The sequence below is a fragment of the Aythya marila genome, assembly GCF_965140915.1.
Source record: "Aythya marila genome assembly, contig: HAP1_HAP1_SCAFFOLD_1148, whole genome shotgun sequence".
NCBI lineage: Eukaryota > Metazoa > Chordata > Aves > Anseriformes > Anatidae > Aythya > Aythya marila.
In genome coordinates, this window is record NW_028136729.1 from 1 (window position 1) to 13,635 (window position 13,635).

General features: G+C 60.9%; 1 protein-coding gene across 1 annotated transcript; it reads left to right on the forward strand.

Moving 5' to 3' along the window:
• Positions 1 to 3: 3 nt before the first annotated feature.
• LOC309891493 (uncharacterized protein) lies at positions 4 to 11,960 on the forward strand (the record flags this gene model as incomplete). Its single annotated transcript, XM_082785848.1, has 11 exons — positions 4 to 94; positions 914 to 1,035; positions 1,137 to 1,245; positions 2,625 to 2,843; positions 3,879 to 3,985; positions 4,133 to 5,240; positions 6,093 to 6,262; positions 6,351 to 6,461; positions 7,581 to 7,700; positions 8,927 to 9,064; positions 9,161 to 11,960. Coding segments are annotated over 11 exons (2,469 nt in total), but the record flags the coding sequence as incomplete, so codon positions are not given.
• Between the last annotated feature and the right edge of the window lie 1,675 nt (positions 11,961 to 13,635).

Sequence of the window (13,635 nt, forward strand, 5' to 3'; positions counted from 1 at the left end):
CCCCAGGTCAAACGGAAAGAGCCCTCGGAGCTGGGGGAGGGGGCGGAGGAGAAGCGCCCGCGCCCCCCCACGCCCCCCGAGGAGGACGAGGACGGTGAGGACCCCCCAAAAAAATCCTACAAAAACCCCCAAACCCCCCAAAACCCCAAATCCCCCCCCCAGACCCATTTTGCCCCCCCCTTGACCCCGAAACCCCCCCCAAATCCCCCCTTACCCCCCCCAAATTCCCCCTAAACCCCCCTAAAAAAACTCTAAACCCCTTCCAACCCCCCCAAAAAAAAACCCAAACCCCCCAAAAAACCCCAACCCCCCCAAAAAACCCCAAACCCCCCTTTTTGCCCCCCCCAAACAAAGAGCCCCCCTTGCCCCCCCAAAACACCCTGAAACCCCCCCAAATCCCCCATTTACCCCCTCAAATCCCCCCTGGGCCCCTTAATCCCCCTTTTAACCCCCCCAAAAAACCCCAATCCCCCCAAAAAAAACCAACCCCCCAAAAAAAAACCCCAAATCCCCTTTTAACCCTTTTTATGCCCCCCCCCCCCAGCCAAGAAGCCCCCCCTGGCTCCCCCAAAACCCCCCAAATTCCTCCCTTACCCTATTCAAACCCCTCCAAAAACCCCTAAAACCCCCCAAAAAAGCCCCAAACGCCCCCCCCAAAAAAACCCAAACCCCCCAAAAAAAAACCCCAAACCCCCTTTTAACCCTTTTTATGCCCCCCCAGACAAAGAGCCCCCCCAAAACCCCCTGAAACCCCCCCCAAAACCCCCCAACCCACCCCATAACCCCCCCAAATTCCTCCCTTCCCCTATTCAAACCCCTCCAAAAAAACCCCAAACCCCCCCAAAAAAAACCCAAACCCCCCAAAAAAAAACCCAACCCCCCTTTTAACCCTTTTTATGCCCCCCCCCAACAGACAAAGAGCCCCCCCCCGGCCCCCCCGGCGCCCCCCGCCCCGAAGCCCCCCCCAAACGCCGCAAGCTCTTCCGCCTGGACAGCGAGGGCGAGGAAGCCTCCGAGGACTCCTCCTCCGGCAAGGTCAGACCCCAAAAAAAACCCCAAAACGCCCCAAAATCCACTCAGGGGACCCCCCTGGATATTTACGGCCCCCCCTTGTTTTTTTTTGGCCCCCCCCCAAGGAGGAAGAGGAGGAGGAGGAGGAGGAAGAGCGGCGCAGGCGGCGGCGGCGGCGGCCGGTGGATGAGGGGGCGGCCAGGGACAGCGGGGACGGGGACGAGGCCTCGGATGGTAGGGGGGGGTTTTGGGTTTTTTTGGGGGGGTTTTGGGGTTTTTGGGGGGTTTGGGGGGATTGGGGGGATTTGGGGTTTTGGGGGAATTGGGAGGGTTATGGGGTTTTGGGGGGTTTGGGGGGATTTGGGGTTTGGGGGAGGTTTGGGGGCATTATAGGGTTTTGGGGGGATTATAGGGTTTTTAGGGAATTGGGGGTTTTATGGGAATTGGGGGGGTTATGGGGTTTTGGGGGAGGTTTGGGGGGATTTGGGGTTTTGGGGGTGGTTGGGGGGGCTTGGGGGGATTTGGGGTTTTGGGGGGATTATGGGGTTTTGGGGGGATTATAGGGTTTTTGGGGAATTGGGGGTTTTATGGGGTTTGGGGGGATTTGGGGGATTTGGGGGGATTGGGGGTTTAGGGGAGGTTTGGGGGGATTTGGGGGTTTTTGAGGGAATTGGGGGATTTGGGGTTTTGGGGGGTTTATGGGGTTTTGGGGGGTTTATAGGGTTTTGGGGAGGTTTGGGGGTATTGGGAGGGGTTGGGAGTTTTGGGGGGGATTTGGGGTTTTGGGGGGTTTTGGGGGATTTGGGGTTCGGGGGAGGTTTGGGGGGATTTGGGGGTTTTTGAGGGGATTGGGGGGTTTGGGGTGTTGGGGGATTTTATAGGGTTTTAGGGAGGTTTGGGAATTTTGGGGGGGATTTGGGGTTTGGGGAGGTTTGCGGGGGTTATGGGGTTTTAGGGGGGTTGGGGGTTTTGGGGGGGGTTGGGTTTTTGAGGGTATTGGGGAATTAGGGGTTTTGGGGGACATTTGGGGTTCTGGGGGGAGTGTTTCGGATTTTAGGGGCAGTGTTTGGGATTTTGGGGGAATATTTGGGGTTTTGGGGGCGTATCTGGGATTTTGGGACGAGTATTTGGGGATTTGGGGGGAATATTTGGGATTTGGGGGGCATATTTGGGATTTTGGGGGAAATATTTGGGATTTTGGGGGGAATATTTGGGATTTGGGGGGAATATTTGGGGTTTTAGTGGGCATATTTGGGTTTTGGGGGGCGTATTTGGGATTTTGGGGGGTGTATTTGGGATTTTGGGGGGAATATTTGGGATTTTGGGGGGAATATTTGGGACTTTGGGGGGCGTATTTGGGACTTTGGGTGGCATATTTGGGATTTTGGGGAGAATATTGGGATTTTGTGGGAATATTTGGGATTTTGAGGGGTGTATTTGGGATTTTGTGGGAATATTTGGGCTTTTGGTCAAGCACTTGTGATTTTGGGAAAGATTTGACCGACTGGGGTGCGTTTGGGATTCAGGAACACGGGGACGAGGACGGGGGGGGATTTAGGGCCGGGGTTTTTGGGGTCGGGGGGGTGCTGACCGTGTCCCCCCCCCCCCCCCAGAGGAGGACGCCGCCAGCGAGGCCTCGTCCAAATTCTCCCTCTACGAGGGCTCGGAGGAGAGCGGGGCGGGCAGCAGCCGCTCTTCCTCCTCCTCCTCCTCCTCCTCTTCGGCCTCCTCCTCCTCCTCCTCTTCCTCCTCTTCCTCCTCCTCCTCCTCCGAGGACGAGAGCGCCGCCGAGGAGCCCCCCGCGCCCCCCCGGCCGCCCACTCCCGAACCAGGTAAGCACCCCAAAACCCCCCTAAAACACCCCAAAATGTGTTTTAAACTCCTCCAACCTCCCTAAAACACCCCCAAAAACCCTTAAAACATCCCCAAAATCTCTTTAAAACTCCCCCAGCCCCCCCAAAACACCCCAAAACCTATTTAAAACTCCCCAGACCTCCCTAAAACACCCTAAAACACCTTAAAACGCCTCCCAAAAACCCTTTAAGCAACCCAAAACCTATTTAAAACTCCCCCAACCCCCTAAAACACCCTAAAACACCCCAAAACCTATTTAAAACTCCCCCAGACCTCCCTAAAACACCCTAAAACACCTCCCAAAAACCCTTTAAACAACCCAAAACGTCTTTAAAACTCCTCAGACCTCCCTAAAACACCCTAAAATGCCTCCCAAAAACCCTTTAAACAACCCAAAACCTCTTTAAAATTCCCCCAACCCCCCCAAAACCCCCCTAAAACACCCCAAAACCTATTTAAAACTCCGCAAACCTCCCTAAAACAACCTAAAACACCTCCCAAAACCTCTTTAAAATTCCCCCAACCCCCTAAAACACCCCAAAACACCCCAAAACCTATTTTAAACTCCCCCAACCTCCCTAAAACACCTCCCAAAAACCCTTTAAACACCCCAAAACCCCTTTAAGACATCCCCAAAGCCCCCCAACCCCCCCCAAATCCCACCTCAACCCCCCCAAAACACCCCAAAACCCCTTCAAGACACCCCCAAACACCCCAAAAACCCTTAAAACACCCCCAAACCCCTCCCAAATCCCCTCAAGACACCCCAAATCCCCTCAAAACACCCTAAAACCCCTTTAAGACCCCCGAAACCCTTTAAGACACCTCAGAACCCCCCCCAAAATACCCCCAAAACACCCCCAAATCACCCCAAAACCCCTCAAGCCCCCCCAAAACCCCTTAAACCCCCCCAAAATCCCCCAAAGCCCCCCCAAAACCCCCCCAAACCCCCCCCAAACCCCCCCCCGCCCCCCCCCCAAACTCACCCCCTCTCCCCTTTTCTCTCCCCGCAGCGCCCCCCCCGCCGCCTCCCCCCCGCCCCCCCTCTCCCATCCCCCTTCTCCCCCCCCCCAAAAAACGCCGCAAGACCCTGCCCCCCGGCGACGAGCCCCCCCCCGCGGCCCCCCACCCCCCCCCTCCCCCTCCTCCTCCTCCTCCTCCTCCTCCTCCTCCTCTTCTTCCTCCTCCTCCCTCGCCCCCCCCCCGCCTCCCATCGCCCCCCCAGCCTCCCCCATCCCCCCCCCGCCCCACGCCGCCCCCCCCGGCCCCTCCGCCCGCCCCGGCGGCCCCCCCGCGACCCCGCCGCGACCCCCCCCGCGCCCCCCCCCCGCCGCGGCCCGTCTGCAACCTGCCGGCCGATCACGCCTCGCTGGTGAAGAGCTGGGCCGACGACCCCGGCGGGGGGGCTCATTTCGGGGCCCCCCCCCTTGCCCGAAGACCCCCCCACAACCGCCGGCCACCCCCGCGCCCCCCCGCCGAACGTTTGGGGGCCACCTCCTTGCTGGAGCTGGCCCGGGGGGGCTCCCAAAATTCGACCGGGGGGGGGGCGGCGGGGGGGGGCGACCTGGCGGTCTTGGCCGCCATCGCCCTCACCCGGGGGGGGGCCAGCTCGGAGGAAGAGGGGGAGGAAGGCGAGGAAGAGGAGGAGGAAGAAGAGGAAGACGACGATGCCGCCCCCCCGCAGGCCACCCCCTTGCCCCCCCCGCCCCCCCGCGAGCCCTCCGTCCTCCTGGAGCACAATTACGCCATGCCGGTGCGCGCCGGCCCCCCCCCTTGGCGGCGCGGCCCCCTCCCCGAAAACGCCGCCCCCCACCCCCACCCCCACCCCCACCCCCCCCACGAAGCTCTGCGCCTCGACGCCCCCGGCCCCGAAGTGCTGGAAGCCCCCGAAGAAGTGGTGGGGGGCGCCCCGGAAAGCGGGGGCCCCTTTTTGGTCCCCCGCCCTCCCCCACCGCCTCCGCCGCCCCCGCCGCCCCCACCCCCTCCAGCGCCCCCCCGGCGCAAACGGCACCGCCCCCCCCCCCCGGCGCCGGCTTCCTCGGGGTCGAGCGAGAGCGAGGAAGAGGAGAGCAGCAGCGAGGAGGAAGACTACGAGGAGGACGAGGAGGAAGAGGAGGAAGACGCCGAGGATGAAGACGAAGGCGTCCGGAGGTGGTTACGGCCTCGCGGGCCCCCCCCCCAGCCCCAAATGGCCCCCCCGGCCCGCTCCTTCCCCCCCCGCAGCGAATTCGAGCAGATGACCATCCTCTACGACATCTGGAGCGCGGGGTTGGACGCCGAGGACATGAGGTTCCTGCGCGTCACCTACGAGAGGTTGTTGCAGGAGGACAGCGGCACCCACTGGCTCAACGACACCCACTGGGTGCACCACACCGATATCCTGATGGGTGCCGAGGGGCTTGGGGGGGTGTGGGCGGTGGGTGTCGGGGGCTTGGGGGCGTTGGCGTTGGGTGTTGGGGTCTTGGGGATGTTGGCTTTGGTCCTTGGGGACGTTGGCGTTGGGTCTTGGGGATGTTGGTGTTGGGTGTTGGGGTCTTGGGGACATGGAGATGGGTCTTGGGGACGTGGGCGTTGGGTTTTGGGGTCTTGGGGACCTTGGCGTTGGGTGTCGGGGTCTTGGGGACATGGAGATGGGTCTTGGGGTCTTGGGGACGTTGGGTGTCGGGGTCTTGGGGATGTGGGCGTTGGGTGTTGGGGTCTTGGGGATGTTGGCTTTGGTCCTTGGGGACGTTGGCGTTGGGTCTTGGGGATGTTGGTGTTGGGTGTTGGGGTCTTGGGGACATTGGCTTTGGGTCTTGGGGACCTTGGCGTTGGGTGTTGGGGTCTTGGGGACGTTGGCTTTGGGTCTTGGGGACATGGGTGTTGGGTATCGGGGTCTTGGGGATGTGGGTGTTGGGTGTTGGGGTCTTGGGGACGTGGAGATGGGTCTTTGGGTCTTCAAGAGATTGGTTTTTGGGGTCTTGGGGATGTTGACATTGGGTTTTTGGGGTTTTGGGGATATCAGCATTGAGTTTTTGGGTTTTGGTGACATTAGTGTTGGGTTTTCGGGTTTTGGGGACATCAGCGTTGAATTTGGCTCTTTCGGAGCTTTTTTTGGCTGCCGCGACGACAATTCTTGAGGCCTCCTCTTCGGGTCTTCACCTTTTGGGTTCCCCCCCTCCCCCCTTTTTTATTTTCGGGGTGCCCCCTCCCCCCCCGTTACCCCGATGGCCCTTGACGCCCCCCACTGACCAGGACGGGCAGCCCGCGGCGCCGCCGCCGGTGGCCGGAGACGCGCGAGCACCGCACCGGCAGCGCCCGCAGCGAGGGCTACTACCCCATCAGCCGCCGGGAGAAAGCGCGCTACCTCCACCCCTGCCCCGCGCCCCCCCCGGACCCCGACGCCCCCGACACGCAGGTAGGACCCCCGAAATATCCCCCCCGCCCCTCCCCCGCCACCCCGCGATGTCCCTTCCCGTCCCCACCCGCCGGCGCCGTCTCCCTAGGGGCCCAACCGCGTGCTGTCGGAGCGGCGCTCGGAGCAACGGCGGCTGCTCAGCGCCATCGGCTCGGCCGCGCTGCTCGACAGCGACCTGCTGAAGCTCAACCAGCTCAAGGTGGGACGTTGGGGGGGGGCGGTGGGCATCTCGGGGGGCTGCGGGGGGGACACGCGGCGGCGGTTGTCCCCACGGGTGGTCGTTGAACCCGTGTCTTTGCGATGCGTTGGGTTGGCGGCGCGTTGGGTTGGCGATGCGTTGGGTGGGTGACGCGTTGGGTTGGCCCCGTGTCTTCACATGTGTTGGGTGGGCGACACGTTGGGGTGACGATGCGTTGGGTTGGGTGGGTGACGCGTTGGGTTGGTGACACGTTGGGTTGAAGGCGCGTTGGGATGATGACACGTTGGGTTGGGTTGCCGACGCATTGGGTTGGTGATGCGTCTTTGCGCGCGTTGGGTTGGCGATGCGTTGCGTTGACGCGTTGGGTTGGCAACGCGTTGGGTTGGCGGCGCGTTGGGTTGATGCGTTCGGTTGGCGGCGCGTTGGGTTGGCGATGTGTTGGGTTGACGATGCGTTGGGTTGACAACGCGTTGGGTTGTCCCCATGTCTTCACGCGCGTTGGGTTGGCGACGCGTTGGGATGGCGATGAGTTGGGTTGGCGACGCGTTGGGTTGGCAGCGCGTTGGGTTGGGTTGGCGATGCATTGAGTTGGCGACGCGTTGGGTTGGCGACACGTCTTCGCGCGCGTTGGGTTGGCGATGCGTTGCATTGACGCGTTGGGTTGGCGGCGCGTTGGGTTGGGTGGGCATTGTGTTGACGCGTTCGGTTGGCGACGCGTTGGGTTGGCAACGCGTTGAGTGGGCGGCGCGTTGGGTGGGCAACGCGTCTTTGTGTGCGTTGGGTTGACGCCGCGTTGGGTTGACGTTGCGTTGGGTTGGGTTGACGCCGCGTTGGGTTGACGCCGCGTTGGGTTGGGTTGACGCCGCGTTGGGTTGGGTTGACGCTGCGTTGGGTGGACGCCGCGTTGGGTTGGGTTGACGCTGCGTTGGGTTGACGCCGCGTTGGGTGGACGCCGCGTTGGGTTGCCGCCGCGTTGCGTTGCCGCCGCGTTGGTTCGCCAACGCTCTTCGGTTGGGCGTCCCCAACGCCGTTGAGGTCCTGCTCCACCCCGGGGGTCTCCGTGGGGACGTGGGGTGGGCTTGTCCCCCCCCCTGGTGACCCTCGTGTCCCCCCCCAAAGTTCCGGAAGAAGCGGTTGCGGTTCGGGCGCAGCCGCATCCACGAGTGGGGGCTCTTCGCCATGGAGCCCATCGCCGCCGACGAGATGGTCATCGAGTACGTGGGGCAGAACATCCGCCAGGTCAGGCCCACCGCCCCTAAAAAAAAACCCAAAAAAAACCCTACAGATGGTCTGCCACCCCTAGAGCCCCCCAAAAACCCCATAAAGGTGGTCTACCACCCCTAGAACCTCTCAAAAACCCCATAATCACCTCGAACTCCCCCAAAACCCCCTTAACCATGTCCCACCACCCCTAGAGCCTCCCAAAAACCCCATAAAGATGTTCTACCACCCCTAGGGACCCTCAAAAACCCCATAACCATGTCCCACCACCCCTAAAGCCCCCAAAAACCCCATGGAGATGTTCTACCACCCCTAGAACCCCTCAAATCCCCCATAATCCCCTCAAACCCCCCCCAAATCCCCCATAACCACGTCCCACCATCCCTAGAGCCCCCCAAAAACCCCATAATCACGTCCCATCACCCCTACAGATCCTCAAAAACCCCATAAAGATGTTCTACCACCCCTAAAGCCCCCCAAAAACCCCATGGAGATGTTCTACCACCCCTAGAACCCCTCAAACCCCCCATAACGACCTCCCACCACCCTTGGACCCCCTCCAAAACCCCCCCGAATCCCCTCGAACCCCCCCAAAACCCCCATAACCACGTCCCACCACCCCTAGAGCCCCCCAAAAACCCCATAAAGATGTCCCACCACCCCTAGAGCCCCCCCGAAAACCCCATGGAGATGTTCTACCACCCCTAAAGCCCCCCAAAAACCCCATGGAGATGTTCTACCACCCCTCAAATCCCCCATAATCACCTCCCACCACCCCTACAACCCCTCAAATCCCCCATAACCACCTCCCACCACCCCTAGAGCCCCCCAAAAACCCCATAATCACGTCCCATCACCCCTACAGATCCTCAAAAACCCCATAAAGATGTTCTACCACCTCTAGAGCCCCCCCAAAAAAACATAAAGATGTTCTACTACACCTAGAACCCCTCAAATCCCCCATAACAACCTCCCACCACCCTCAGACCCCCTCAAAAACCCCATAATCACCTCGAACCCCCCCAAAACCCCCTTAACCATGTCCCACCACCCCTAGAGCCCCCCAAAAACCCCATGGAGATGTTCTACCACCCCTACAACCCCTCAAAAACCCCATAAAGACGTTCTACTACACCTAGAACCCCTCAAATCCCCCATAACGACCTCCCACCACCCTCGGACCCCCTCCGAAACCCCCCTAAATCCCCTCGAACCCCCCCCAAACCTCCCCCCAAACCCCCCAGGTGGTGGCGGACATGCGGGAGAAGCGCTACGTCCAGGAGGGCATCGGCAGCAGCTACCTCTTCCGCGTCGACCACGACACCATCATCGACGCCACCAAGTGCGGCAACCTGGCCCGCTTCATCAACCACTGCTGCACGGTGAGCCCCGCCCCCTTCCAAAAAAAAAAAAAAACCCCAAACCGCCCCAAATTCTACTTCCATAACCCCCCCCGGGTGTCCTCTCCACCACCGCAGCCCAACTGCTACGCCAAGGTGATCACCATCGAGGCGCAGAAGAAGATCGTCATCTACTCGAAGCAGCCCATCGGGGTCAACGAGGAGATCACCTACGACTACAAGTTCCCCATCGAGGACACCAAAATCCCCTGCCTCTGCCGCACCGAGAGCTGCCGCGGCACGCTCAACTAGGCCGCCGCCTGCTGGGCCCGGTGGGCGAGAAGGCAGCGCCGTCGGGGAGAGGGCAACGCGGTTGGCGAGAGGTCAACGCGGTTGGAAAGAGGTCAACGCGGTTGGAAAGAGGTCATCGTGGTTGGAAAGAGGTCGTCAATGTGGTTGGAAAGAGGTCAACGTGGTTGGCGTTGGGTCATCGTGGTTGGCGTTGGGTCATTGTCGTTGGCATGAAGTCAACGTGGTTGGCAAGAAGTCAACACGGTTGGAAAGAGGTCGTCAATGTGGTTGGAAAGAGGTCAACGTGGTTGGCGTTGGGTCATTGTCGTTGGCAAGAGGTCATCGTGGTTGGCAAGAGGTCATCGTCGTTGGCGTTGGGTCATCGGCATTGGCAAGAGGTCATCAACGTGGTTGGCAAGAAGTCAACGTGGTTGGCAAGAGGTCACCGCGGTTGGAAAGAGGTCGTCAATGTGGTTGGCAAGAGGTCATCGTGGTTGGCGTTGGGTCATCGTCGTTGGCAAGAGGTCATCAATGTGGTTGGCAAGAGGTCAATGTGGTTGGCAAGAGGTCATCGTGGTTGGCATGGGGTCATCAACGTGGTTGGCAAGAGGTCATCGTTGTTGGCGTTGGGTCATCGTGGTTGGCGTTGGGTCATCGGCGTTGGCGTTGGGTCGTTGTCGTTGGAATGAAGTCAACGTGGTTGGCAAGAGGTCAACGCGGTTGGAAAGAGGTCGTCAATGTGGTTGGCAAGAAGTCAACGCCGTTGGTGTGGGATCATCAACGTGGTTGGCGTTGGGTCATTGTCATTGGCAAGAGGTCATCAACGTGGTTGGCAAGAGGTCAACGTGGTTGGTGTGGGGTCATCATCGTTGGTGTTGGGTCATCGTGGTTGGCATGGGGTCATCAATGTGGTTGGAAGAGGTCAACGCTGTTGGTAAGAAGTCAACGCGGTTGGCAAGAGGTCGTCAATGCGGTTGGCGTGACGTCAACGCGGTTGGCGTTGGGTCATCGTGGTTGGCGTGACGTCATCAATGTGGTTGGCGTGACGTCATCAATGTGGTTGGCGTGACGTCATCAATGTGGTTGGCGTGACGTCATCGTGGTCATTGCCGTGGTTGGCGAGAAGTCAACGCCATTGGCGTGAGGTCATGGTGGTTGGCGTGACGTCATCAACGCGGTTGGCGTTGGGTCATGGTGGTGCTCACCGTGACGACCCCAAAGGCAGCGGTGACCCCGGCGGCCATGACACCTTGATGGCGGCCATGACACCTTGATGGCGGCCATGACACCTCAACGGCGGCCATGACACCACCCCGATGACCACGGCGGCCATGACACCCCGATGGCAGCCATGACACCCCGGCGGCCATGACACCACAGCGACAACCCCAACAGTGGCCATGACACCCCGGCGGCCATGACACCCCAGTGATGACCACAGCGGCCATGCCACCTCAACGGCGGCCATGACACCTTGATGGCGGCCATGACACCACAACGATGACCCCGGCGGCCATGACACCCCAACAGCAGCCATGACACCCCAGCCGTGACCACGGTGGCCATGACACCCCGATGGCAGCCATGACACCCTGGCGGCCATGACACTCTGGCAGCCATGACACCCCAGCGATGACCACAGCGGCCATGACACCAGCCCGGCAGCCATGACACCCTGGCGGCCATGACACCCCAACAATGACCATGGTGGCCATGATACCACAATGATTACCACGGCAGCCATGACACCCCAATGGCAGCCATGACACCCTGGCGGCCATGACAGTACGCCGGCAGCCATGAAACCACCAAGGTGGCCATGACACCTTGATGGCAGCCATGACACCCTGGTGGCCATGACACCCCAGTGATGACCACAGCGGCCATGACACCTCAGCGGTGGCCATGACACCACCCCGGCAGCCATGACACCACAACGATGACCCTGGCGGCCATGACACCCTGGCGGCCATGACACCCCAGCAATGACCACAGCGGCCATGACACCACAACAATGACCCCGGTGGCCATGACACCTCGATGGCGGCCATGACACCCTGGCGGCCATGACACCCCAGCAATGACCACAGCGGCCATGACACCACAACAATGACCCCGGTGGCCATGACACCTCGATGGCGGCCATGACACCCTGGCGGCCATGACACCCCAACGGCAGCCATGACACCACCCTGGCAGCCATGACACCCCGATGGCGGCCATGACACCACAACGCTGACCCTGGTGGCCAAGACACCTCGACGGCGGCCATGACACCCTGGCAGCCATGACACCCCAGCGATGACCACAGCGGCCATGCCACCTCAACGGCGGCCATGCCACCACCCCGGCGGCCATGACACCTCGATGGCGGCCACGCCCGCCCCCCCGGCGGCCCCCCCTTTTCCCCGGAGAAGGCACTTGCCGTTCGTTGGCTGTTTCTTGTAGAAACACCGGGCGCGTCCGGCTGTACATACGTGTACATTTACCCCCCCCCCGGGGTGTGTGTGCGCCCCCCCCCCGGCTCTGTAAATACCCCCCCCGGGGGGGGGGGAGGGGCACAAATACCCCGCCCCCCCCCTCCTGTAAATGCCCCTGTACATATGTTGATACGGGGCCGCCCCCCGGCCCCCCCGTTTTTATAAAGTGGCCATTGAGCTTTGAGACTGGGGAGTGGGTTTTTTTTTGGGGGGGGGGGGTCCCTAAAATATTTTTTGGGGGGGACTTCAATATCTGGGGGGGGTCAGCAGGGCGTCCTTAATATTTAGGGGGGGCGCTGAGGGGGTTTGGGGGGGTCCTGGTCACCACAGGGGGGGATTCTGAGATCTGGGGGGGGTCTTTAATATTTGGGGGAGGTCTCCAAAATCTCGGGGGGGGGTCCTCAATAGCTGTGGAGTGTCTTGGGGGGGTCCCCAATACCTTGAGGGGGTCCCCAATACCTTGAGGGGGTCTCAGAGGGGTCTGGGGGGGTCCTGCTCACCATAGGGGGTCTTGTGGGGGGGTCCCCAATAATTGGGGGGGGGGTCCCCAATAATTGGGGGGGGTCCTGATAATTTAGGGGGGGTTGTCAATAATTTAGGGGGGGTTCCAATAATTTTGGGGAGGTTCCCCAATAATTTTAGGGGGATCTGAGTAATTTAGGGGGGGGTCCCCAATAATTTTGAGGGTTGCCAAAAATTAGGGGGGGGTCCCAATAATTTTAGGGGGGTCCTCTATAATTTTGGGGGGGTCCCCAATAATTTAGAGGGGATCCCAATAATTTCGGGGGGGTCCCAATAATTTTAAAGGGATCCGAAAAATTTGGGGGGGTCCCCAAATATTTTAGGGGAATCCAGATAAATTTGGGGGGGTCCTAATAATTTTGGGGGAGTCCCAGTAATTTTGGGGGGGTCCCCCAATCATTTTAGGAAGGGTCCCAAGAATTTTAGGGTTTCTCCAATAATTTAGGGGGGATCCCTCTAATTTTGGGGGGGTCCCCAATAATTTTAGGGGAATTTGGATAATATAGGGGTGGTCCCCAAAATTTTAGGGGGGTCCCAAAAATTTAGGGGTGGTCCCCAATAATTTTGGGGGGGTCCCCAATGATTTTGGGGGAATTTGGATAATTTAGGGGGGGTCCCCAAAATTCTAGGGGGGTTCCAATAATTTTGGGGGGTCCCCAAAGGGCGGGGGGGGGGCTGGGAGCCCCCCAGGACTCCCCTGGGGGGGGGGGGGGAGCAGAGGGGCGTGGCTTCACGAGGGGGGCGTGGCCTCGGCGCGACCCAATCAGCGCCGGGCAGGGGAAGGGGGCGAGGAGGGGGCGTGGTCACGTGAGGGGAACAACCAATCAGGCGCCGAGAGGGGCGGGGGGGCAAAGGTCACCGCGTTGCCATGGCGACCGCAGGCTCCGCAGGCCGCACTAGGCCGCGCCCCCGGAATTGGGGGGGGGGGGGGCTAATTAAGGACCCTCCCCTAATTAATTGCAGCCCGCTAATTACCAAATGGGCCCCAAATTAACCGGGGGGGGGTTCCCAGATTAAGAATCGGGCGTTGGATTAAAGGGGGGGGGGATTTAGAGGGGGGGGGCTCCGTGTAGGCCGCAAAGCCTCGGCCTTGCGTAGGGCGCGGCCCCGCTTTGGGGCGGGGGGGGGGCGGCGGCCGCTTCCTTCCCTTCCCCTTCCCCCCCCCCGCCCCCCCCTCGGGTTCCTCCTCCCCCAGGGGCGGGGCCCGGAGGAGTTTTGGGATTTTTTTGCCCCCCCCCGGCAGCCCCCGGGGCCATGGAGGCGCCCCCCGAAAACGGCGACCCCCAGGTACGGAATTGGGGGGGGGAGGGGAGGGAACCC